At 46.0% G+C, this 26,410-nt stretch overlaps 1 protein-coding gene across 3 annotated transcripts in view; it reads left to right on the top strand.

Annotated features, from left to right (window-relative positions):
* ITGA9 (integrin subunit alpha 9) overlaps positions 1-26,410 on the top strand; it is a 376,700-nt gene that overhangs the window by 73,755 nt on the left and 276,535 nt on the right. For all 3 annotated transcript variants that reach the window (XM_055283188.2, XM_063612123.1, XM_055283178.2), the window contains 4 exons: positions 14-104; positions 2,518-2,563; positions 9,714-9,868; positions 18,806-18,966. In XM_055283188.2, coding sequence (XP_055139163.2) covers positions 14-104; positions 2,518-2,563; positions 9,714-9,868; positions 18,806-18,966 — 453 coding nt within the window. The remainder of the gene's footprint in view (positions 1-13; positions 105-2,517; positions 2,564-9,713; positions 9,869-18,805; positions 18,967-26,410) is intronic.

The following is a 26,410-nucleotide window of genomic DNA, read 5'->3' as shown; positions in this document are numbered from 1 at the left end:
CTATCTGTTTCAGAAACTGTCTGGGCGGAAGATAAATCCAGTGCTCCGGATGTTTGGTCAGTCCATATCGGGAGGCATTGATATGGATGGAAATGGCTATCCTGGTAAGCTGTTTTTCTTTAAAGGCACGTGAGATAAGTGAAGATAAATGCATGAAGTAGAATAATTTTCAGTCTGGTTAGCAATCATCACATCCATTTAGGATTAGGACAATTCACACAATAGAATAGGGTGTTTTGCCTGCTGTTCAATTTTAAGGTGAAAATAATGTTGATGTTTATTTTGGGGTTTTAAAATGATCTACTCTGAAGTGCTTAGCACCAGGAGGGTGGATTTTTATAGTGGTTTCTGTGGCAGTAATTCTAATGAAGAAAAAAAGCACTGGCCACATCTAAAATGGTGAATAGTGAAACCTCGTGTTTTCCTTTGTATTTAACCACATTCAAAGGCTTCTCACTCTTGAGGGGGAAAAAGATCAGCACCCCCACTGCCCCCTGCCCCTACTCTTGAAAGAAAATGATGGAGAAAGATTTGGAGTAAAAAGAAAACCATGTCCTCTCGCGTGTGGACAAAGCAGACCTTCACCATTCAAGGCTGGCTGGCTTGGCTTTAGAGTTAATTATTGCCTGTGGTGGTTGTGGCTAACTGGATAAAAATACATGATTTCAAACCCAACCCCAAGTGATATCTGGCCTAGGTCAAATTGCCTGGGTGGTGGAGTACTGGTTCTTCAGGTGTTTCAAGATGGAGTGGGGTAAGGTGAGGAAACAACAGTAAGAATTTGAAAAAATCCAGAATGGTCATGGAATTCAGGAAACATTTCTCTAAATTTTGTAGTCATCTTGCTTTTGAGAAATATTTCTTTCCACTAAAATTTAAGAAAACTAATGCAGTCTGGTATGAGGACACCACATTGTGTACTTTTGTACAGATAAGAGTTTTGGAAATTCCTCAAGACTACAGAGCCAGGAGGAAGTGAGGGAATAGAAAGAAGTCAGTGTTGAAGCTTTTGTCCCAAGAAAGACGCTTGTGGGCCTTTTTAAGTTTGAGAAAGCAGTTCTTGTTCTGGAAAATTTGTGGCCATCCCCAAATAATACCTTATATGGGTTTAGCATTTACTATGTACAAAATGCTTCCACATGCAATGTGCATCTCACAGTGACCCCAGCAGGTAAGTAGGATAGGTTGTTTTCCCCACTTTATAGACAAGGATGCCGAGACTCATTGTGAGGGGCTGCCCAGAGCCTGCAGTGCACGGGGATCCATGCGTCCCAGTGGTTCAGCTACTTTTCTGTAAATGTGAGGTGAGCAAGGTGTTCACAGTTCACAATGGATCTGAATTTCTGATCTTGTGTTTTTCATAAGGGAAATTGACAAATTCATCAGGTTCTTTTATTTTTAAACATGTAGCTAATTTAAAGAGACTATTGAAGAACAAAATTGATACAACACCCAAGTGGAGAAATTTTAGGAACACTATAATTCATGGATTTGCCATTTGTTTTTCCTTAATGAGGGCATCATACAGATGCTCAGTGCATTTAGCGATGTACAGATTCAGACCCTCTTGGACTCAGATACTTGGTTCTGTGAAGTAGTAGTGGGAACCCCAGGGCCAGGGATTTATATTGCTGGGTTGGGGTGGTAGGGAGAAAGGCATAGAACCACTGGAAGAGTAAGTACTTCCTAAATTAAAGTTATTTAGGAATAAACATTACCAGTTAAACCAGGGTCTTGGTTTATAGCTTACCAAGTATTTTCATGAATTTACTGGCTTAAATATCTGATTTCGTGTATTTAATAAATATTTACTATAAATCTAGTGGGTACTTAATGAATATTATATAATGACTAATAAATATTTTCTGATTTAAATGTAATGAAATATTATCAGCTTTTGAAGAAGGCCCTGGGGATAATTATCTTCATTTTACAGACAGGGGTACCATGAGATACTCAGGTCACATAGAGTGAGGGGTGGAGGGTGACAATTCCATGTTCTTCAGAACCGAGAGCATTTTCCAAGAGTCACTGAATTCTAGGTATGTCTTTCTCTAATTCACTGATGTCAAAAGAAGTATAAGCCATATATGTAATCTAAAATATTCCTGTAATTACATAAAATGATAAAAAAGTGAAGTTAATTTTATTAATTTTTTAGCCCAATATAGCCAGCATATTATCATTTCAACATATAATCAATATGAAAGTTATTAATGAGGTAGTTAATGATTTTCTGTACTAGGTCTTTGAAATGTGATGTGTAGTTTACACTCACAGCACCTCTTGACTGAGACTAGCCACATTTCAAGGCCCCAGTAGCCTGCGTAGGGATTGGCTGCCACATCGGAGAGTGTGGCTTCCATTCTTACAAGATCATTGTATAGCCCAGGCGGTGGCCGTCAAAGGGCTCTCCGGCCTCAAGGCTGGGCCTCCATCCTTGTGAGCGCATTCCCAGGGCGTGGTTGTGTATGGGCTTCAGCAAGTTTCTGAACGCTGTAAACTTCTCATTTTCAGATGTCACTGTTGGAGCCTTCATGTCCGACAGCGTGGTTCTTCTCAGGTGAGAGGCCTCACTCTTTCTCTTTGAATTGTGCTGTTCAGGGTGAGGGATGGAGCCATTCACCATTCATGGGCTCTTTCTCTGTCCTGTTCCTTGTAGGCTGGAGGTGCTTAGTAAGTGGAAATGCTACCTTATTTTCTCATTCTAATTATTCTCTATCCCAGAGTTTCTAGCTGTGGCCTTGAATGGCTTGCAGGTATGAGATGATAACATCCTGGGAGCTTCTTGGTAGGGGTTGGGGTAGCCTGACTCTTAAGCCTAAGGTAGGGGTTGGGGTAGCCTGACTCTTAAGCCTAACTCTTAAGCTATTTTCTTTTGGCCAAGAACCTTCCATAATGTGCTATAAAAATATTTTATTGTTTCCTGCGGGTGCTGGGAAGCACTGTTCATTCTATCTCTTCATCTGTACACCCTGCATTTGTACCTCTAGTCAGTCCGCAACACCCTGGGGACCGGGAGCCTCCTGCCCGTTAGACAGCACGTCATTCCCTGTTGGCAGCAGAGGTGAGGGACATGAGCTGAGGCCCAGAGCTTGCTGAGGCCCGTGCAGTCTGGATCTCTCCTACAAAGGCCAGTGGGCCGCCGCCACCACCCGTGAACCCTCTCCAAGTATTTCTAGCTGTATGAGTCAGAGGAGGCAGAATTACACTTTGGAGTGGGAGCCAATTCTTAGGTTTTGTTAATAACCTGATGGCAGAACTTTCTAAAATAGACTAGTAGGATCTCAGAGCTGGAAGGAATCCCAGAGGCCATGTAGTTCCACACCCCAGATCCTTCTTATTCAGCAGTACCTTCTGCTGGTCTCCACTGCAGGGCCACACAGCCTCCTGTTTGAGAGAGATACCCCATGAGTGGGAGCCCAGTTACTTCTAAGGGAACCAGCTTGCCCCAGGTAACATTAAATCTTGAATTATTAAAGAGGCCAAAGAGCCTTGAGGTTGAGTGTGAACTCAGAGGCCAGGTGGCTGCGTTCCAGCCCTGACTCTGCCCTTACTAGGTGAGTTTCCTGGGCAAGTCCCCCGACCTTTCTGTTTCAGGATTCTCCTCTGTTGGCCAGGACAGCAATACAGATGCTCCTTGACTTAGGATGGGGTTATTTCCAGATAAATCCATTCTAAGTCAAAACATGGTATTTTCAACTTAGGACAGGTTTATCCAGATGTAGCCTCATGGTAAGTCAAGGAGTGTGCTGCATTCCTGTGGCTTTCGCACCGTTGTGAAGTTGAAAAATCATAAGTTAAACCATTATAAGTCAGGGACCATCTGCAGTACATGTAAAATGTTTAGAACAGTGCCTGGTTTAACTGCTTAATAAATCTTAGCAAGTTTGATGTAAATTGGGTTAAATTTGCCTCCCTAAAATTCTGCTTCTCAGTCTTGTGTCTTTTATATAGCAACCCTTTAGTATCTGAAGGGGGCAATTTTGTCCCCCAAGTGGTGACTTCACTAAGATAAGGCCTCCCTGGTTCCTGTAATTATTTCCCATGTGACTGGATTTTCACTTTCTTTATCAGTGCTTCCTCTGGATAAAACAGCTTTTGTGGCTCCAAATGATTGAGGTTAGATTTGTGAAGCTGGTTGCTCTAGTTGGTGCTTTCATGATGTCATCTTTGCTCTCTTCATTATCCTGAGCATCTTCCTTTGGTTTGTCAGGATTCTTCTCAAATAAAACACACTCCTCAACTTTTCACAGTTGAAAACTTTTTTTTCTTTTTTTTTTTCTTCTTTTCTTTTTTTGAGATGGAGTCTTGCTCTGTCACCCGGGCTGGAGTGCAGTGGTGTGATGTGATCTCAGCTCACCGCAACCTCCGCCCCCTGGCTTCAAGTGATTCTCCTGCCTCAGCCTCCTGAGCAGCTGGGATCACAGGTGCACACCACCACACCTGGCTAATTTTTTTATATGTTTAGTAGAGATGGGGTTTCACCATGTTGATCAGGCTGGTCTCGAACTCCTGACCTCGTGATCCGCCCACCTCAGCCTCCCAAAGTTCTGGGATTACAGGCGTGAGCCATCGCGCCTGGCCCAACAGGCCCTCTTAAAACCAGGGCCATCTGGCTGAAGGTCCATCATATAGACTCTGCTTTCTCATCATTCTTGTATTTTTTAATCTTCTTGCTGTGAGCTTCAATCCAAAGGGTATTTTCTTTTTCTCTTCTTCATGGTGAGGGACAGCCTTCTCCAGGAGTTTGCTCACATATGGATGTAAAGTAAAGCGAGGCAGTTACACAGTGGGTGGGAGACCCCAGACTCCAGCCTGGGATGGGGGGTTGAATCTGGTGAGTTGGAGCTCAACAGGGACAAATGTAAAGTTCTTCAAGAAGAACCCCAGGGAGAGCACATATCAAGAGAAGAGACCTAGGAGAGGAGCCTGGGGAGCCCTGCCCTGAACAAGAGGCCAAGAGAAGGCCCAAGAAGAGTGATCGGGCCATGACAGCTGTAGAGGAGCATGCAAGGATGTTGTGGTCACAATAATCCGTTATCTTATTCATTCAGCTAAGGTACATTGACCTGTTGAGATGCAGCCATGCATCAGATCCTGGGGATTTGATGGGAAACCTGACCTAGCCTGTGACCTTAGATTATAGCCAGGGAGCCATATGCAAGTGAATAATAATGCAACCAATGTTTGGTAATCTCCTACCGCATGCCTGGCATAGTGTGAGCACTTCATGTGTGTTCATTCTTTGTTATTGTTGTCTTTCTGTATTAAGGTAGAATTTGCATACAATAAAATGCACCAATTTGAGTGTATGACTCCATGAGTTTTGACCACTGCATACGCTGTGTGACTACCACCCCACCACAATAAAGGATACTTCTATCACCCTAGAGAGTTTCCTTGTGCCTCTGTCTAGTCATACCCCTCTCCTGATAGACAACCACTGTTCTGACTTCTATCACCATAGATCCATCTTGCCTATTCTAGAATTTCACATTGGTGGGAATATACAGTATGGACTCTTTTGTTTCTGGCCTCTTTCAATCAGTGTGATGCATTTGAGATTCGTTCGTGTTGGAGTGTTGCTTGTTTTTCCCCTTACTGAGTAGCATTCCATTGACTGAATATCCTTGAGTTTGTTCATCCATCCTCTTGTTGACAGAACACATGACAACTCTTAGTCCTCTTAACAATCCATGACATAAGTGGGGGTGTTATCCCCATCTTATGAGTGAGGAGACCAAGGACATGCAGATCTTATTAATATAAAAGGGAAGGTGATTCCAGATGGTTGTAGGTGCTGTGAGGATTATAAGGCAGGGTTACTTGGTCAGGCAGTGGTGTCAAAGTCAGCAGGAAGGGCCAAGCAGAGTGAGGCCTGAGACTTGTTGGAGGTGGAGGGGGAGGTCAGTGGTGCCCTTGGCCGTGGTGGCTCTAGAGAAGTGATGGGGCAAAAGCCAGATGGCAGTGGGTGGGTGAGAGAAGAAACAAGAAAAGACAGTGACTCTTGACTGCTTCTCCAGAAGCTTGGCTGCAAAGGAGCAAATGGGACCAGCAGGTAGTTCAGGGAGGTGTTTTAAGGATGGGAAGCTCTGGATCAGTGATTAGGCCAAGAACGTCTTTGAGCCATTATCTGGTTTCCCAAGTCCCTTATACTCTTGGAAGAGATCAGAGATGGCCACCCTCAGCTTCACCCTCATCTGTGTGAACCCTGATGCCCTGACCCTATGCCTACCCCCAAGGTTCCTGGAGAGGTTGAAGAGACAAGAGGGAGGATGGGAGGCTGCTCCAGGAATGAGGGATGGGGGGATGAGGTTGGTGAGAGTGATGGAATCTGGTACATGGGCTGAGGGCGAGGGGCCCTCATCTTCTGAGCCAGGCCCCAAGATAGGAATAAGGTCAGGGCAAGGTTCAGTTTGGGAATGTGGATGAGGATGAAGCAGAAGGTGACCACCCTGGTCTATTCCAGGAGGACAAGGGAATCAGGGAGAGCAGGGAAGGCTTCAAAGACAAGCTGGAGCCCCTAAGAGAGGAAGCAAGGTGGGGCAGGCAAAGGGGTTGCTGAGCATGTCTCAGGAGCCAGCAGGCTGGGTGTCTGCAGGGGCAGCCGTTGATAAAGTCCCAGGATTCAGCTGAGCAGCAGTGAACTAGAAGGCCTGGAGGCATCAGCTGGCTATGTTAAGTAGGGGCTTGGCTTGGCCTGGCCTAACTGATGTTAGATTTTGAGTTACTTTAGGTTTTGGGTGGGACTAGAAAAGCAGGGAGGGCTAGGAGACCAACGCATGTGCAAGCACACATAGATACGTATTGCCCATCGTTCCTAACCCTCCTAAGGGCAGGAGGCCAGAGGTGTGTGGGTTAGGAATGCTATGGGCTGCAGCTAAGAGAAAACCTGACTGAGGCTTTCAACTATATGACCTCAAATTAGCTCCCTGGAGGTAGGTGGCCCCAGGGCTGGCTTAGTAACCTAGCAATGGCACCAGGGGTGAAGGCTCTTTATCTGTCCTTGCCTTGCAGAAGGCCAAGGCACCTTGAGCAACATGTCAAAGGGCATCCCAACTGGTTGTATTATTTACCTGGAAGTGAAGTGTCAGGATTTGAACTGTCAGCCGTCAGGGAGAAGTGTTCCAGCTACCAGGTTTTTTTTTTTTTTTTTTTTTTTGAGACAGAGTCTCTCTCTGTCGCCAAGGCTGGAGTGCAGTGGCGTGATCTTGGCTCACTGCAAGCTCTGCCTCCCGGGTTCATGTCATTCTCCTGCCTCAGCCTCCCGAGTAGCTGGGACTACAGGTGCCCGCCACCACGCCCAGCTAATTTTTTGTATTTTTAGTAGAGACAGGGTTTCACCATGTTAGCCAGGATGGTCTTGATCTCCTGACCTCGTGATCCACCCGCCTCGGCCTCCCAAAGTGCTGGGATTACAGGCGTGAGCCACTGCACCCAGCCGCTACCAGCTTCTTAAGAAGAAAAAAGCACTGAAAGCGCTTGTGGTGCTGTCCTTGGGCACTCGTTTGCTTTTATCTCAGAGGCTGGCACATTTGTAGGCAGGACTGTGAGACACAGTCTCCCCTGCCCCCAGGAGTGTGGCTGGCCCGCTCTGCCCTCAGGAAGTTTGCTTCCCTCAGATTAGCTCCGGGGCAGGTCCTGTGTCAGGGTGATAGGCACACGGTGCTCTCCCATTGGAGGTCACAGGAAGTGATCAGAGAGGCCTCTGAAAGATTTCTGGGCCTTTCTTCATCCAAAAACAATGCTTGGAGTTGAAACAAAAAGGTTGAAGGGAACTGATCTGACAGCTGTGGGAAGGAGATGTACCTGTGAAGGTCCCTGTGGTCCATTTCAAAGGATACTGTTTTTCCAGCTTCCACTGAGGTCACTGTGTCTGGGCTGCCCACGTCTGTTGCCTACTTGCCACACTGTCTTCTGCAGAGCTCTTTTGTGAGAGGAGGACTTGGCCTCCTCCCTGACGAGGTGGCCCCTGGGGATGATGGGGCGGGCTAGGCTTTTCTTCTGTACCATGACCAGGCACGTCAGGGACTGGGCAGGGTGGAGACCAGCTCTCCATGGTACTTCTGTCCATCTGTGAGGCGTTGGACACTCGTGGTTTTCAGTCTCCTGGGCTGGAGTAAAATTTGTACTTATTTAACAAGGGTGTTTACACATTTATTGTGAGAACGAGAGGATGAATTCACCGGATCCCAGCCCTTGCAGAGTGCTGCAGGCTGGTGGGGCAGGTTTGGAAATAGACGATGACTGTTCACCTTAGTAAGTAGGGGCCAGAGGTGTGTGTACAGAGCTGGAAGCACAGAGAGGGAGAATGCCTAACTGTCAGGGGTACTAGGGAAGGCTTCCTCAGGGTGGGAACATTTGAGCTGGCTGTTGAAAGGTTGACGAGGTTTTATAGGGTGTCCATTGGCATCTGCACAATCACACTGGCCAGGGGTAAGATATCCACTTTCCGATTTATTTCTTGTATCCTATAAGGATGAACCCAGAAGAAAATGGAAAGACTAAGGTGTTGGCCTTCTTTCAGGCACTGCTGTTGTCTGACTTCTGTTTGTCCTGTGGCCAGATTTGCTCTGGAAGTCCCGCAGTTCCACTGCATCTGTCACCACTACTCTCTGTTGACCCCATCTCCCGGCATGGTGGCAGCAGTGGAGTCCCCTCACCCCACCTGTGCCTCGTGTCTCTTCACTTCCTTTGTTCACCCAGATTTTCCTTAACGCTTTCTTCCCTTGGAGTTGGTGTGGGTCATCATTCCCATCTGCCCTATCACCCTGGGCTCTCTCTGAGGGATCATTGTACACAGGGGCATCATTGTTCTCAAGCCACTAATGCCCCTTAATCTTGTTATGTCACCCCAGTGGTGTGAAGGCTGGGGCTCCTTAGAGGTAAAAGGGTCTCTTTGTGAGGCCTGGAGGGGAGAAGGTTGAGTGGTAGCTTAGGTGAATGCTGCCTGAGCAGATGTCTGCAGTGGGAGCAGAATGGTGTGATTTACTCTTAGTTTTTGTGGGATGTCCCTGGGGAGCCCATAGGTGCCGTCCATTCATCAAGCACTGGGGGATGGTCCATGGCAGGGAGGCGAATATGGCTATTTATTGAGTTTCATTTGGTCATGAGACTGGGCAGGTTGATTTCTTCTGCCCTGAAGCACTTTGCTATTACCAGCTGGGACTCCACTTATCAAGTTCTTTTAGGAAAATACCCAATGAATTGGTGGAGGTAAATGAAGGAGGAGGTTTGACCAACTGGATGGGGCTAGAACATTGCAGTTCATGCTCATAATGGCAGCAAATGCTTGAGGGAATCCCTGAGTATGCATCTATTTCTTGAATCATGGCATCTGCTATAGGAAATCCTCTTAAATGTATTCTTATCTCCCTAATAAAATGGAAATTGGTACTTAATTGGTAAAATTTTAAATAATTACCCAGCATCTGGTGGTTCATTTATGGCTTCAACCAGATGTGTTTTATTAACAACAAACTTGCTTTTATTATTGGGAAGCTAACTATTAATTTACTAGGCAATATGCCCCTTCTAAAACCAGAAAAAAATGCTCACAGAACATACTAGCCCTCCTCTCTTGGGATATTTCATGCTTTAATTACATGCTGGGTTGAAGGCCTAGGATTTATCCTGTTGGTCTAGTTCTTGTTTGGTTCTGAGAGCTGCTCCTTACCACGACTAAGTCACCTTCCTCTCTTGCCCTGCAGAGCAAGGCCTGTCATTACGGTGGATGTCTCCATCTTCCTCCCGGGCTCCATCAACATCACGGCGCCTCAGTGTCACGACGGACAGCAGCCTGTGAACTGCCTGAACGTCACCACCTGCTTCAGCTTCCGTGGCAAACACGTTCCAGGAGAGATTGGTAATGAGCCACCAAGTCAGGGCTGGAGTGGGCTAGTGGGATATTTCCGATGTTCCCTGTCGCTGTTCCTCCCAGCTGGTTTTGCAGGCAGCAGGCACACAGGCTGGACATCCTTTCCCTCGGAGGTTCCTCCCCTTCTCTTTCCTGCTTATCAACGTGTTTCTAATTTCACACAACCTCCAGCTCTAGGACAACTAATTTTGGACCCTAAGCATTCTTTTTCCAAATATGAGGGCTAGACTGAAGCCTCATTGGACCACAGGTCCTATGGGACTGGTGGAGATATAGTGCCCAGAGCCTGGCCTTTATGGAACATTCGAGCAGTTAGAAAGCAGAAGTGACAGGACTTTGGAGGCTCCTCATTGAGCTTGTAGCATCAGCCAGATGTCAGGGGACTTATACCATTTACTATGGAATTGGAGACCAAAGATGGATGGCGAGATTGGGATGCTGGTGTTACAGAGGCTTAGGTTTCTAAAAGAGGGGTGCTGCTTTGGCAGCTCAGAATTGAAAAGAGGCAGACATTGTCCTGACAGCTGGTAACTATCCCTGCCATTTGCCTGATTGGGGAAAATCAACTTGCTAGCCCAGCTCTAGAGACTGGATTAAACCCCAGAACAAGATAGGGCCAGTGTTGATTAGAATTCAGAGCATGTGATCACCTGAAGGAAATGAATCTGGAGCTTTATGCATATTACTAGGTGCTTCATTTTTATTTAAAAGGCTGATTTAATAATAGAAAGAAAAACTCCAGGCAAACAAAAACACTAGCAGGGACCTGGACCTACTGATGTCCTTAGATATTTTTAATGTCATGAGTGACTCCTTTTGCTACTCACAGTGTAGCCCCTGGCCTAGCATTGTCAACATCACTGGGAACGTGTTAGAAATGCAGGACTTTGGGCCCCACTTTGGATTCTGAATCAGAATCTGCATTTTCGCAAGAGACCCACAAGATTCCTGTGCACATTTAAGTGAGAAGCACTGCTCTGGAGCACACATGTGTGCACACACGCCCACTCATGCAGAAATGTTTACGTAAGCTAGTTCATTCCTCAGCCACATCTCAAATGTTCTACCTTATTTTATATGTTCATCCTTCTTGGCTGTCTCATTGGCAATTTCTCTTTATCTTCAGGTATATTGAATAAGCTTAATGATTAAACATATTTATTTTATCATTTTTTAAAAAGAGCTTAGAAATTTCAAGATTGAATGAAACCATACAATAAAACTTGGGAACTGGTTAGTGAGGGAGGATTAACAACATTTTGTTGTGTAGCTCAGTGAGAAAGAGCAGCTCACTCAAGATCACACAGATATTGTTGAAGCCAGGAGTTGAATTTGGATCTTATGATACTTAGTTTTGCTTTCTAACAACTATTTCTCACCACCTCCCTAATTGTTTAAGATACTACAGTCTTAAGGAAAAAAGCTTTCTGATAGTTCTGGGACTCATGTGTCCTCCACATAATTAGGCAGTCTGTCTTCTGTCCAATGACAGCTCATCATGTAGTTGGACTCTGTTAAAAACCATTTTTAAAGAATGAAGATTAATTTTGATACACATAAGAATGAGAACTATTCTAGAAGTCTCAAAAAGGGCAAACAATTAATAGTTTCTGTGTATGTTCATTCAACACATGCTTTTTATGTGTCCACATGTGCCAGGCACTGGAGATATAGTCCTGCCCTCATGGAGCTTCTAAAGGGAGTTACAAAGAGTTTCTACTATTTTGGTCTTGAAGCAGTGTTAGACAATGTTCACTTATCGCTGCTGTGAAAGTGAAGGTAAATTGGTATAGCTGAAGCAGAGAAGAAGAAACCAAGATGCAAGTTAGAGCAAGAGTGATTCAGAGCATGAGACAAGGGGTGGAGCAAACTCTGATTTGAAGGTTCATGAGCTGAGTGCAAAGGAGATGTGGGTGCCTCCTGCTGTTCCCGACCAGTGGCTCTTTCTGGGGCCCCATCTAGCATGAGCCTTTCACAGACTGCTAAGCACAATTAGAATGAAGGTCTAGGCTTAGCCATAGCCCCAGAAGTGTTGGGGTAAAGTGGAAGAGGCAGGCAGTTGGATGGCATCTTGTACTGTACCTGTGGGCAGTGCGAAGCAACCTGGCTGATATCTGACAGTAGGTGGGGCCCATTCAGCACCAGTACACCCTCCCATTAACTTCCCCTCCCTATCCTTCATCTGCCACATGGGTTCATAGATAAAGTCAAACATCCCTTTACACTCTAAGGGTGTGTTTCCCCAACAATTGGGCTTAAAGGGGATGGTAACTGGAGAATTTTGATATCTCAATGTAATAAGGCAATGCAGAAAATTTTTCATCCCCAACATGTTTCTGTCACTTTCTCTGGCATTCATATCTCAATCTTTACAGTAGAAAGAGAAATGCAGAAATCTGCCAGAAAATGTGCTGGCAGTGAAATGGAGAGTTTGGGGAGGGAAAAATGGGCAGGCTTTATGGAAATGTGATAGGAAATGAAGGGGAGGTGAAAGGTCAGGTAACTGTGGGGGTCCAGCTCTGGATGAGGTGTCCTAGAGTTCAGTAAGGAAGGCAGCCTCTTGGCTCTGCACAGTTGGGAAGGTCAGTCTCAGATGGAGGAAGGATGGGCACTTCCAGGACACAGATACCCCCCACTCCTGTCCAAGCTCAGCAGAGGGTGCTGGCCAACTCTGTGTCATCTCCAGGCCTCCGCCTCAGGAACCTGCAGCTGAGACACTGGGTTACCAGCCTTCCTACTCTCTGTGCTGGCAGCTGCAGAGGAACCATGTGGATGATGACTTTGTCCATGGAATGCCTGGTGAATGAGTGCCAGCCCTGGGCAGGCCTTCCAGGCACCTCTCAATGTCTGCATATCTTGGGCTGAGTTTGTTAGCAGGGTGGCTGCATTTGGGCAGAGCAATACACAGATACCTGTGGTGGGCTAGTTGCTGCTGTCAGAAGTGGTATCTTCTGTGGTATTTATCTGCTGCCATCTTCAGCCACATGACCTGCTCTCTGAGGATGGTTTTGAGAGCCATAAGCAGTTGATGTTAGTCTTGTGCCTTTGGTTTCTTCTTCTCTACCTGGCAGGGTTCAAGCCTATGTACAGAGAAGGGACACCAACTGCCTGTTTATTTCCTGCTTTAGAAATGGGAGACCACAGTGCCTACTTGGTCATGGGAGTATTCCGGACTAGCTCATTAGTGGGACACCAGCTGCTGTAGCCTCTGTAAATACTGTAGGAAATAGACTTTCTCTGTAGGAGGTGAATCTGCCTTGGCCTCTGAAATAGGCAGAGTCCAGTCAGGAAAACAGAAACCATACCAGTTATTTTAACAGAGGAAATTTAGCACTGGGAATGGGTTAAACAGGTCATGGAGGACCTGGAAGTAACTGCAGGAAGCAGCTGCCACCTCCAGGTCTGCACCAGTGGATCTCAAAGTGTGGTCCCAGACCAGCTGCATCAGCATCACCTGGGCTCTCATTAGATACGCAAATTCTGACTAGAAACTCTGAAAGTGGGACCCACATCTGTGTTTTTACAAGTCTCCAGATGGGTTCAATTTGAGAACCACTGTTCAAGGTTATACTTTGGGTTAACCACTTCCTTGGGGTTATCAGAACCTGTGAGCTTGGAGAAGGGGCCCTGTGGAGCTAGGACCTGAACCTCTGAGGAGGGGTTGGTGCTGCTGATCTCTCTGAGGGAGTGCAATGAGACTGGCTCTGGGAGAATGGGGGGGAAAATGGAAAACTACAATTAACTGCTATTGAGACCAGCTGCCGTGAGAAACTGTTGCTGGGATAAGCTGCTAGGAATAGGCAGGGAGGAAGGAGCGAGTTACTTTGCCCTCCTCCAGCCTTGCAGGCTCCCTCTGATGCTCCATATTAGCAGAGCCTCACAGCGAGCCTCTGGCAAAACAAATGAGGTTTGCAGGGTCCCAGCCCCAGTGTCACAGTGCAGGGTAGAGAAGGGTGGGTTGGAGCTGAGGACAACAGCTTCATAAACCAGCACAGCAAGCATCCAGTTACATCGAGTTGCTGAATCCCTGTTGGGTCATTCAATCAAACAATAATAATTAAGATCCTACAGAGTGCCAGACACCCTGCTTAGCTTGGGGCATGGAGCAGTGAGCAGGACAGGCAAAGTCCTTGCCCTCATGGAGCTGGTATTCTAGTGGGAGGGGGGCAGGCAGACGGGACAGAAACAACCAGCTGCTCTCTTGCTTGCTCTGCTAGATGAGCTCCGGGCCCCTTGTGTGGCATGCACTGTGCTTCGCACTGGGACACAGACACAGACTTCTCCCTCCAACTGTGGGCTCCTCCAGGAGCAGGTTTACAACATATTTCATAAAGCGCTTTAAAATAGGAGTTCTTCCTGTCCCTAGTAGTAGTATTAATCACTTCATTCTTGGCCTGGGAACAGCGTGTGGCCCCTTGGAGCCTCCTGGCTAGCATAGGTGAAGGTGGTGAATGCTTTGCCCAAGGGGACCCTGCCCCTCACCCATGGGCGGTGCTTGTACCTACTCACTAGCCAGGCTGAAGCCTAAATTTGCTTGTCAATCTCTGGAGGCTGGGAATCAAGCTGGCAGTTCTGGGCTTGTACCAGAGTGTGAAATGAAAACCAGGAAGGGGTGCTCTCTGAGTGATTGCATTTTGCACTCTGACCCAGTGCTCCTGTGTTTCCATGGTTCTCAGCCTGAAACTCGGGAAGGAGAATTTGTTAGAATTTCACAGCTGAAATCTTGTTCTGATGGAGAGCGGGAATTAATCAAAACTTGCTGGGAGAGACCAGAGCCAGAGTTGATGAGAGACAGCTGGCTCCCTCCTGGCCCAGGCCCGTGCAGGGGGGCCCCTCGGGAAGCAGCCGGGGGCAGGGCAGGGAGGTGGCTGAAAGTATTACTCGGGGCTGATCAGCTTTTCCATCACCATGACATCATTCAACATGGCAGGGACACAAGCTGCCAGAAGGAAAAACCTAAAGATGTGAAAGGTACTGTTGGAGCAGGCCCTAATCAGAACCAGCACCCTCCCAGGGACAGATGGGGGCTGGCCAGGCTGGCTTACCTCATGGCCGGCTGTGGGCAACTTGGACAGCCTGATGCACCCACCGTCCCAGGGCCCTGACCTTGGAGCCCAGGCAGCTGATCGGCTGCTTCCCAGACATGTCCTCTGCTTCCCTTTCCACCAGACCCTTTACCAGTTGGTGCTGGTAAAACTACCAGTTCCACTCACGGCTTTGGAATGAGCGGTCAGCATTTCTTCTTGCCTCCTCAGGCAGGGTTTCTCGTTGTGACTCTTGCTTTCTTCTAGAGGAGAGAGTCTGATGTAGAACTAACTTCCTTTGGGGTAATTTAAAATGTCAAAATTTGAATCAAGGAAAGGTACTAAGCAGGCAGTTCTAGAGATGAAATGCTTCTAGAATGATTGCACTTGGTGAACTGGATAATGCGGTATGTCTGTGATTGTATGTTTTAACATTTTAGAGAAATCTGAAAGGTTAATGTGCTGGCATGCACACACCCTGCTGGAGAGGAGCAGCAGTTGCCTTGTCCTCAGCTCGGTTTCTGTGAACTGTGGGTTGTTTCTCTCTCCCTTGAGTTGCAAGAGATCAGTACTTCCGGATCAGTACTTCTGCAGTGAGATGAAACTTTGGAGGAGTAAAGCTGGTGTTTGTAAATTACCTAGCACAGTGCTTGGCACACGTTGCAGGTTGAATTTATTTGCTTTTCCTGACTTACCCTGTGTTAATATGGGTTCTCCGCAAAACAGAGCCTGGGTCAAGGATCTGAGTGCATGTGGTTGATACACAAATATCCCAAGAAGTACCAGTAAGGAAATGGGACAGTGAGACAGGAAAGGAAGGCAGCTGCAGACCTCAGGCTTCTCCAGAGAAACAGAATGGAGAGAGAAAGAAATGGATTAGTTGGTTGATTTTCAGGAATTAGGTTGTGAGATTATGAGGTCTGGGAAGTCTGAATTCTTCAGGGCAGGCCGGTAGGCTGGAGACTCAGAGAAGAGTTGATCTTGCAGCTCAAGTCTGAAAACAGTCTAAAAGCAGTTTATTTTTTTGGGAACCTTAGTCTTTTTCTCTTAAAACCTTCAACGGATGAGGCTTGCCCACATTTTGGAGGGTAATCTGCTTTATTCAAAGTCTACTGATTTAAATGTTAATCTAATATAAAAAAATACATTCTCAGTGACATCTAGATTGGTGCTTGACCAGATTCTGGGTACTGTGGCCCAGCCAAGTTGACACATAAAATTAGCCATCAGAGCAGCCAAATAGAGGGTGTATTACTGAGCAGGTTACCACGGTGGGCAGCTGGAGCTCAGTCCTGCTGGGGAACCCTGGCGGTCAGTGTAGACCATGCCCCAGAATTACCCCACATCAAGGGGCAAGGGAGCTGGGGCCCTGCATTATGGAGGGCTGCTCTGGGAACTTGAGTTCCTTGGCACTCCTGGCTTGCCATGCACATGGACAGAGCCACTAGAGAAAGCCCTCAGGAGAAGAGATGCAGGTACTGGCAGTTGCAATTTGGGCCGGATAGCAGAGAAATGGTAAAAGCCAAGAGGATATGGGTGGGGGAGAAATACCATCCGTTCCATCTTCCTGTGTTCCTTTCCACCCAGGTTTTCTCTGAGCTCAGCTAGTTCCTCTCTGGTAAGATAGTCCAGTCTCGCTGTTCTCTCCATTGTCTCCCTTCCTGAGGGAAGGCAGCTGTGGTCGTTTCACCTGGGAAGGAGGCTGGTCAGGGGACCCTGAGGAGAGTCTGCTCAGCAGCTGCCTCTAGCACATTAGTTGACCCAACTGTGGCCTCTGGCTTGCCTTCCAGCAATGTGCATCTGTAGCCATGACTTTGCTTAAGCAAACTTGGAAATTCACTTCATTTAAATGTAATCTTTCTTCAGGGCAGTTGTTCAGGGAAGTTCTGATCAGTAGAAAGTAAATTGGCTAGAGTTCAGTTGTAGATCTCTGCACTTGTTTGGACCTGCTATCCATGCTTTCAAAAAAATGGGAGGTTTTGGTCAAGTAATGTACAACATACAGCAACAGCAAGTGTGGTGGGAATAGCCTGGCACCAGAGATTAAGGGAGTCCTAGATTCAGCTCTTTGATGGGTGGCTCTCTGGCCTGGAGCAAGTCTTCTTCCCTTTTGGGGCCTCAGTTCCCTCATCTTAAAAAATGAAGGTTTTTGAGCTTAGTGGTCTCCAGTATTGCCTCAAAGCTTTGCCAGAGTCTGAATCTACTCCTTTTCTTGCTATTGTCCCCATTGGAGTTGGTGTGTGACACTTGCACAGGTGCCAGTGTTTTCTGTGTGGGAGCACTTTCCTGTATGCATTATTTTCTTCTTAATAATGGCACCTCCTGAGAGTATCCAGGTCTCAGGTCCCTTCTGGTGACACAGCCTTGCCTTGTAAGTCAACTGTTTGCTGGCATTAAACAAGTTGGGGCAGATGGCTCTGCTGACTAGGAATTTGCCAGCTCGGCATGGCAAGATCCCTGAGATGGCAGAGGCCCAGGGAGGCCATTAGAAGCATCAAAAATATGCCCTGTGGCAGGTGCAGAATGCCCATTCAGGTCACCTTCCTCTCTCCCTGTTCATACCTCCGCTGGTGGCTGATCCCTTTGATGTCATTAAAAGCCGGAGCCTTCCCTAATGCCTGACTTCACTTACTTAAATGCCAGTGGGCTCGGGGCTACTTGTTACTGATGCAAAGCCCCCAGCTTCTAAGAGGCAGGTGTGTGGAGACAGGGCGGGGCTGGGTCATCTGCCTTCTGTTGCTCAGCCATCTCGCCTGGTCATTCCAGGGACAGAGATTCCTGTTCTCTCACTTTAAAAATAACATATTTCCTTGAATCCCCAAAACAGTTAAAAAATAAAAAGGGTTATGGAGGAGATGACCTCTGGCACAGAAAAGCAGTAAAATAGGTGTATTGACACTAAAGTCATATTTCCATAATGAAATACATACCTATCTATTTACTTATTGACTCTGAAATAACAGAGATAGAGACTTCCAGGTTTATCTAGCATGCATTTGATACTGTGATCATCTTTTTTATCTTTCTTTCTTTCTTCTTCTTTGTTTTTAAATTCAAGACTATGTTACAAAAGTTCTGCAATCTGGCATTACACATTCAGATATGGGGGTGAGTTATTCTTTGCAGGAGAGGAGCTCAGTACAGGCCCTACCGTGGTCATAGTTTTGTTGAAAGGATAGGCACTACAAAATGTTTGATCACCACACTCGGCTACCTGGGAATAAAGGCAACTCTAGCCTTCATCTGGGTTCCTGTGCCTGTAAACTACCTGAAGGCAGGAGTTTATGCCTGCATTGTTCATTGATATATCCCCTCTACCTTTAGCGGTGCCTGGCCTATAGTCAGTGCTCAGTAAACGATGGCGGGCACATGGTCCAGTCTTTGTACTGATTGTAGAGCATGACTCAACTTTGTTGAGATGAGTTAAAATTATCAGACGAGATGGTTCCCTTGTGTTGGGCATAAACCATGTGCTTTATAGAAGTCAGTATTACACAAAGCCTTGATAATTTCAGCAGCTTCTGGTAACGTTCTGTAGGTTTGTCATGATGTTTTGCTTGTCAGGACACTAACCTGTGTCGGGTACACCTCGTTGATGGGCATATTGCTGGCTCAGTTGATACCTCATGATGGCATGAGGTTTAAATCATGGAGAGCTGTGAAGTATGACACAAGGAGAGTCATTAGAAAGGCAGAGGACATCATGCTTCTCTCTCGATTCTTTGAGCACCCTGGCTGTGTGCTGCTTTCTGAGCAAGTCTCGGCTTGGGGCTGTAGTCTCCTGCCATGGAAGGGTAGGTATCGTATGAGATGTGCATGTGATCCCGTGACGAGGAAAAGAGGTGGCCTCATCACAGTGTGTCGGTCCTTTCTGACATTTTGACCTCTCATTTATTGGCAGGCCTGAATTATGTTCTGATGGCTGACGTGGCCAAAAAGGAGAAGGGCCAGCTGTCCAGGGTCTACTTTGTGCTGCTGGGAGAGACCGTGGGTCAGGTCACAGAGAAGCTGCAGCTGACTTACATGGAGGAGACGTGTCATCACTACGTGGCCCACGTGAAGGTCAGTCCTCTCCTCCTTTTTATCCTCAAACTTTGATCTCTGCAGATGTTCATTTGGAGCTGGTGGAAACTACTTTTATTATGTATTATGTATGCTTTTACAACATTTTATTTCACAGGGAGGAGCATATCCATTTCTTCTTTTCTTTTAAAGTTGGCCTCTGACAGCCCTTTTATTTATCTTACCGTGTTGATTTCAGCCTTTAAGGGGGGTCGTGGTGGTCTAGGAGACCAGTGATGGTCCCTGACTTTGACTTGTTCTTTTGAGAAGTTTCTCATCCTCTCCCCTCTATGAGGCTTAGTAGCCTTTTCAGAGGAGAGCCTTGGAAGCACATGCCTCTGGGTCTGCAGTGATGCTGGATCACACTGCACCTGATGTCTTTCTCAGTGGTCTACTACAAATTAGCTCATGGTCACAGTTAAGGCATTTTAAAACTGGTTGGACTAGATTTTTCCCCCTTGACTACTTTCTATTTATTTTAGGAATGCATTTTTTGGCAACCTTTCCCCTCGCACTGTAAATAAACTTGCAAATGTTTTTCTCCTCTTGAAATTGTTTGTTAAATACACTTTGCTGCTAATTCAGGAGGCCAGGCTTTGATTAGCTACAGAGTGGCCCTCGGAGCAGGCGCTGGCAGGGTGGAAGTCCTGGCAGTGCCTGATGCTGCAGGAATGGCCAGACACTGACCCATGGGCAGGGTCAGGGAGCGGAGGAGGTGGAAGAATGCACTTAATCCAGGCCACATGGTGGGTGGAATGAGCATGGGTTTTGGAGACACATAGATCCAGTGTGTATCCAGCTGGACACATATTGTGACCTCTCCCTGTCTCAGTCTCTGCATCTGTAAAATGGACACAGTAATCCTTACCTTGAAAGGTGGTCATCAGGATTAAACATTACACAATGAATTTACTTAAAGGACCTTGAATGTTGTCTGATAAATAGAAAGCAACCAAATTATTATTATTTGTTTGGGCTGTATATAATTGCCAATATTCTTTTTGACTTACAGAAATGGAAATTTCATATAGCTCAACCTAATATTATTTATTAGGCACTGGACTTCTGACTGATAGTTTGAAAAGTCTGCAGATTAGAGATGAAGTGTCCTCCTGTTAGTGCCAGAGAAGAAGAATAACAGCTGCTTCTAGATGCTTCAGGGCTGTATATAGAGAAATGCCCCACACACCCATGGCACTTGGCCTGGCCCAGAGCCCATGAGTCCATGCCCCTCAGATGCTTTTCCGTGGGGCTGGACTGTGTCTTCTGCCAGGACTCCTGCAGGGGCCTGCCCAGACCAGCTGCCTGACGGCTTGGGATGCTGGCCATTTATAAAGCTGCTCCTGTGCCTGTTAAGCCATACAGCCCCGCCCCCTCAGTCTTAAATTACATTGGCTCATTGGTGCCTTTGGTGGGGTTTGAGGCTGCACAGTACAGGCTCATATGCAAACACTGTCAGGCCTTTGAATGCCTGTGCTTGGTGTTTTTATACCTGCTGGGGACAGGGCATCTTCTCTCGGGCTTCTTCTTGCTAGGTCTATTCACAAAAGCTTTCCTTTAGGTTTCTTTGCAACATCTTGCTTTGGCTGAAAAAGCAAGATCCTTTGTTCCTAGTTACCAATGGTACTGGCTATGAGATGCCACGTAGAGCCTGCAGGCCTTTGCAAAGTGCACTCAGGGAGTGGCAATAGTGAAGTGCAGGCCAGAGGCGGGGCTGCTTCTATGGTGGCCCTGAGGGTTACTAGGGAGGATCAGGGCTGCGCAAGGGGTTGGTCCTGCTGCTTTCTGATATCTAGGGTTGCCAGACTTAGCAAATAAAACTATAGAACTCCTAATTAAATCTGAATTTCAGATCAACAATGAATAATTTTTTAGTATGAGTGTGTCCCAAATATTGCATGGGGATATACTTATACTAAAAACATTTTGTTGTTTATCTGAAATTTAAATTTAACTTGGCATCCTGTTGGCAGATTCAACTCTGCTGATCTTCCTCTACCCAACAAGTGGCATTTCTTCACTCAAGCAAAACTTGGCTGCCAAGAAGAGAGATTGAGATGACTGACAGTTAGAAGAGTTTGGAGGCTGAGATCAGGGCTCTTGAGTGCAGATCCAGCACAGACCTTGACGTGATTATTTTGGTCATTCTAGGGAGAGCAAAAGAGCAGGCCTGCTTCAGTGAATTGGGACCTAGAGTCATTTGGATATAGTGGTTGCTTGGCCATTTTCTCATGCAAGGACGTGGGAGCGGAGAAATACACCAGCTAGACACATATCTCTGGACCTTTATGGTTCAAGAGGCAACATTGTTGCCAAGGAACACTCAAGGTGGCTGATACTTTATAGCCATGAGAATGTTTATTTCTGCCAGTTACTGTCTGACCTGTAGCAGAGGACTGGGCAAATGGCAGAGTGCACCCGTAGGATGAGTGCTAACGGCCTAGCTAGCTGTCCACAGAGGAGGCAGCAGGCACCGCCCCTGGCTTACTGGCTGTGGGAACACAGCTATGGAAGCTGAGGCAGGAAGCAAGGATGAGGGGAAGGGGAGTGGCAGCCAGGCCGCCTCCTGGAGCAGGAACGGGGGCCAGGGGGTGTTGGTCAGGGGTCAAGAGCAGGATGCAGTCTCTTCTGCAAGTGGAGCTTTCTCAGTGGAGCGGGCTCTCGGCTTTATGGACAAATCAAAGAAGATAAATAAAAGCATTCTGGCTTATCACACACCATATGGCTAGCAGACAGTGGGGCCGGCATGAGGGGCTGGGCCTGCTTTGTTTAGGCTATCTTTAGGTATTTTTTTCTTTTTTTCTTTAAGCCTATTCCAATCTTTTTTTTTCTTCCTCTCCTTTACCCTGGAAATTTTCTTTCCATATATGGTGATAAGTGACTTTATCATGGAAGACCACACGGGCTGACACCTGTTTTCCAGGCTAACTGTCTTGTACCAGACTTTGTTCCATTCCATCTTGGGGGGCACTTCCGGAGGGTATAGGATTTTGTGATAAGGCACATCCTTCTGGGGGGAGGGCAGGTACTTTCTCAGGGCCTCACTGTGGTCAGCAGAGCTGAGGCAGCTCCAGCCACTTCCTTGGCTTCTCTGCCTCAGAGTTCACGCACCCCAGCTTATCTTCCCTCTTCCCTCAGCTCAGTTTTGGGGATAGGGCCCCTCCCACTAGTCAGACAGGCTGGAGGTCTCTGGTGGACCTCACAGTCACAGGTGAAAGCCCAACACCTTCCCTCAGCATCAGGCTCTCCATGCCCTGCCTGACCTTACCTTTCTAGACCCATCTTCTGCCACCACATCCCCTGGGCCCCAGCTCTTGTCATGACCTGCCCCTTTCCTCCTGGAACCTGCTCCTTACACTTCTTTGCCTTGATTCTTATGCTCACAGAAGTCAGAGGCCTGGTTTGTGTCGTATTCATGTGGAACCATCCACTACCTGCATGATTTTTACATTTTTTTGGTCTTAAACTCATACTTCCTGTGGCATTTTCTTTCATATGTTCTCTTTAAATCAGCCAACTTTGGTCTCAAATAAAATAAAACAGAAACTTAGTACCTTTCTATAAGCAGAAAACCATCTAACATGTCCCCCAAACAGAAAGTAACTATAAAAATAAATATATTGAAGACACAACAGTGTCCTAGAATTCTAGCTGGATTTCATTGTTTGTCAAAGTTGCTGATAAAGTGCCCACTCCATTCATGTGTTAGAAAGGGAAATGATCAAGTTCTAGGGAAGGCTTAAAGACATACTGGCACCGCACTGGAACCTTCTTCCTGATGCAACCAGAAGGACTGCAGGGGAATTTACTGGGAACAACTTTTCAAATATGGGAGTTATTTTACGGAGTCATGCTTATGTGCCATGGAAATCCACCTTGTGGTCCCAGTCTGGGAAGCCCTGGCCATGCTCTGCTTTGATCAGATGTGCCTTGCCCTATCCTGCCTGCTGAAGGCTTGCTGTTGTTCAAGGCGCAGTCCACAGGTTTTGAACATCCTCTGTGGCAGCCACTGTCCTAGGCCCTGGGGATGCCACTGTCATCTTCCTAACTTCTTGGAGCTTGTTCCATGCTGCCTGATTCCTGCTTTGGGGATACTTGTCAGGTGGAACCTTGTTGGAGTGACTAATTGGGTTAGCTAGAGTGTGGGGTCACAAAGGCTTCTGATATGGAGTGGGGCCTGCTTGCCTCTGTCTGGACTGACTGCTGGGAAGTGATGGCTTGAGATGATGGAGAAGAGAATTTGGGATGCATGGCCTGTGCCAAAGAATAAATGCGGGTGTCCTGTTGTTACTCCATCTTTTTCTGGTTTATATGTTCTTACCTGGATGACAGCTGTGCTCATCCTCTAATCCTGTACAATACCTTCAGAGCACAGGCCTTTTGTGAGATCAAATGCCTATGCATGACAGGCAAATAAGCAGGCTCTTCAGGACCAGGGAAGCGATGGCAACAGTTCTGAGTCTGATGCAGGGATGGGAGAGAAGCCCAGGCAGAGTGCAGGGGCAGTGATGTCATTCCCTACTGTGAGGATCAGTGACACCCTCTAGAGGCATTCAGGGCACTTTTTTTTGAACAGAATCATGTGTCAGACACTGTCAAGAAGGCCAATAACGGGATTATTGTTAAAAACAAAACAAAACAATCTACACTAGACAAGGGAATATGCACATCAGCCTTTCTGAGAAGCTGCAGATGTTCATAAGATTGTTCTTTTATGTTCCTGAAGGATTTTCCAAGGAACTTTGAAACCTAAGTAGCTGCAGCTCCTTCCTTGCTTTTGTGGGCAGATGCTCATCCTGGCCTAGCGAAGGGTGGGACGTCACCCTGGCCACCAGGTCTCCTGAGAGATCACACCCTGGGATCTGCCCAGGTGTTTTGGCCTCTTTCCATTTTTGTATCCAACAAAGTGCCTTGGGACCATGGCTTCAATCACATTACATGCTGTGAGTTTAGAGTGTTGGATGCTGGTTTTCAGAGGTGATCAAAGCTTTTTTTTTTTCTTGTTTAAGAAACAGATAGTTAAGAAAGGGAGATTAAGTTGGAGTTAGTAACAACTCTGAGAAAGAGGAGAAAGAAAAACAGCAAAAGTTTCTTCTTTATCTGGAAAATAACATGCTAAATCTCCAGGTCATCTTGAGAAGTCAAAGAAATAGCTAAAAAAAAAAAAATGTTGCAGGGTTTGGCAAAAGGGGATGCCAACCTTAGATATGAGGTCTTCTGAAAATTTTTAAAATTTGTTTATTTTTTGAATCACTAGTGTGTATAGTTAAAATTTTTAAGTGGTTACAGAAGTTGTCAAAGAAAGGATATCTTTCATCTATCCCATTTTTCTCCCAAAGACAACCACAGTTCCATTTTCTTACATGTCTTTCAAAAGCTTGTCAATAAATATAGAAATCTGTATACCTCCTTTTATTTTATGCAAATAGTAGTATACTGTGTGCACACTGTGGTAAAGCTTACTTTTTCTTTTAAAATATCCAACAGCAGAATGGAGGAACAGATTTTGGCAAATCTGCACAAAATCTATCTGTACCAGGTGAAATACAACTCAGCAATAACAATATTGTGTTATTATGATACACACAATAACATGAATGACTTTTGAAAGCATTAAACTGAGTGAATGAAGCCAGACACAAAAGGCTACCTACTGGATGATTCCATTTATATGACATTCTGGAAAAGGCTAACTAAAGAGAAAGCAGATTGGTGGTTTTCAGCGGCCCGGGATTGGGGGAAGGGCTGATGATGACTCACTTCAAAGAGAGATAAGGCAACTTTCTGGGGTGATGAACATATTCTAAGATCATGATTGTAGTGGTTGTATGGCCGCATTTATTAAAACTCATCAGAGTGCACACCTAAAATTAGTGAATGTTATATATGTAAATTATATCTCAATCAAACTTATTTTGTTAAAAAAAAGTTTCGTGGAGATTGTTCCATATTGGTGCATACAGCGCTTCCCTGTTCTTTTTCAATAGTTCTTTTTCATGATTCCTTGATTTATTTAACCTGTCCAGGTGGTCTTCTATATGTCAGTTCCAGACTAACCCGATCTGATGCTTGTAGACTAGTCATCTTAGTTTGCTTCTCCAGAACAGGCTCCTCTTCTCTCCCCTAGATCCATAGTATCCTGGCTGAGGACCCCTGAGAGGGCAGCAAGGAGGGGCCCTGGTGCTCGCTAAGGTGGCCTTGGACATATGTCCTACAGAGGACAAGCCTCTCAGCTATAGGGTGCCCAAGGAAAATGGGAGATTTTTCTCGATTCCTGCAGTTGGCTTTGTGCCTTTGGCAGGCTCTCCTGGTCTGTAGGTAGCATAGATGGCCTGAATGTTTGGTAAGGGGTGCCGGAAACTAGGGCAAGAAAAGAGGGGAAGGCTGGGATGCATAGAACTGATGTGTGGGAAACCACCTTCATCATCCAGCTCAGGTGTGAAGCTGCTGCTCATGCGATACACTGTGCTCACACAGATGGCACTAAGGAACCGGGAAGCTGGGCTTTGGAGACCACGCTGGAAGTCAGCTCACTGAGTGTGGGTTGCCTTGACCACTTCCTGTGGGAGGCCATGCTGTGCATAGCTGGAGAGCAAACCGAGGATGAATCAAGAAGGGAAAGGGTGTGGTGAACGTTCAGCATGGGAGCTGATATCTCCCATGAGCACTGTTTGGCCATTGATTTCTTTTTTGGGTGCAATGAAGGGCTCTTAGTCTTCTGCATTTGGACACTTGCCACAGAGCACATTGTGATTAGCAAAGGAAGGCACAAAAATTCTAATCCAAAGGCTTTGCCTGCCTAAAGTCCTTTTTTGAAATGGAGCTGATTTAAATATGTAAGTATGGTCACAGCATTGACACTTTAGTGGTTTTTATCATAAGGTTATTTGTACTGTATGTGAGATGCAGTTTGTAGCAATTGCTATGGGTAAAATTTTTATTTTAAGAGGTGACTTTCTATTTACAGTTATTCATTTACACTGGGTTCATCTATTAATATATACTGTTGACGCCCTTTTAACACTGGTATTCTTTGAAGTCACACATGATAATGATAATGTGTTCTGTTTTATTGGTTTTGTCTTTATATTTGAGATGTGATTATAAGGATCCCTTCTGCCTCAAACCTTGAACTTAGATATTCATTATAAGCATGATTCTCTTCAAAGTAATCACCTTCTAGTCATTCCTGTTTTGAAATTTCTTCCATGGTTTATTCACTTTTATCATGGTCCATTTTTACTCTAGGAGTTAATTCGAATTTTGGAAGCAGCAAGATTTCTCTGCAATCCTCTATAGTAGATAATAGTGTGTTTGGGGAAAAGCGAGATATAATAATACAGGAATTAGTATTAAAGAATGTAGTAATTAAACTCCTTTTGAAAATGATTTTAAAATAATTCTCATAATATTCAGGTAATAGGATGAAAGCAGCTAACACTAA

Source organism: Symphalangus syndactylus, chromosome 1 (assembly GCF_028878055.3).
Source record: "Symphalangus syndactylus isolate Jambi chromosome 1, NHGRI_mSymSyn1-v2.1_pri, whole genome shotgun sequence".
NCBI classification, from domain to species: Eukaryota; Metazoa; Chordata; class Mammalia; order Primates; family Hylobatidae; genus Symphalangus; species Symphalangus syndactylus.
This window is presented reverse-complemented; position numbering and strand designations above follow the sequence as displayed.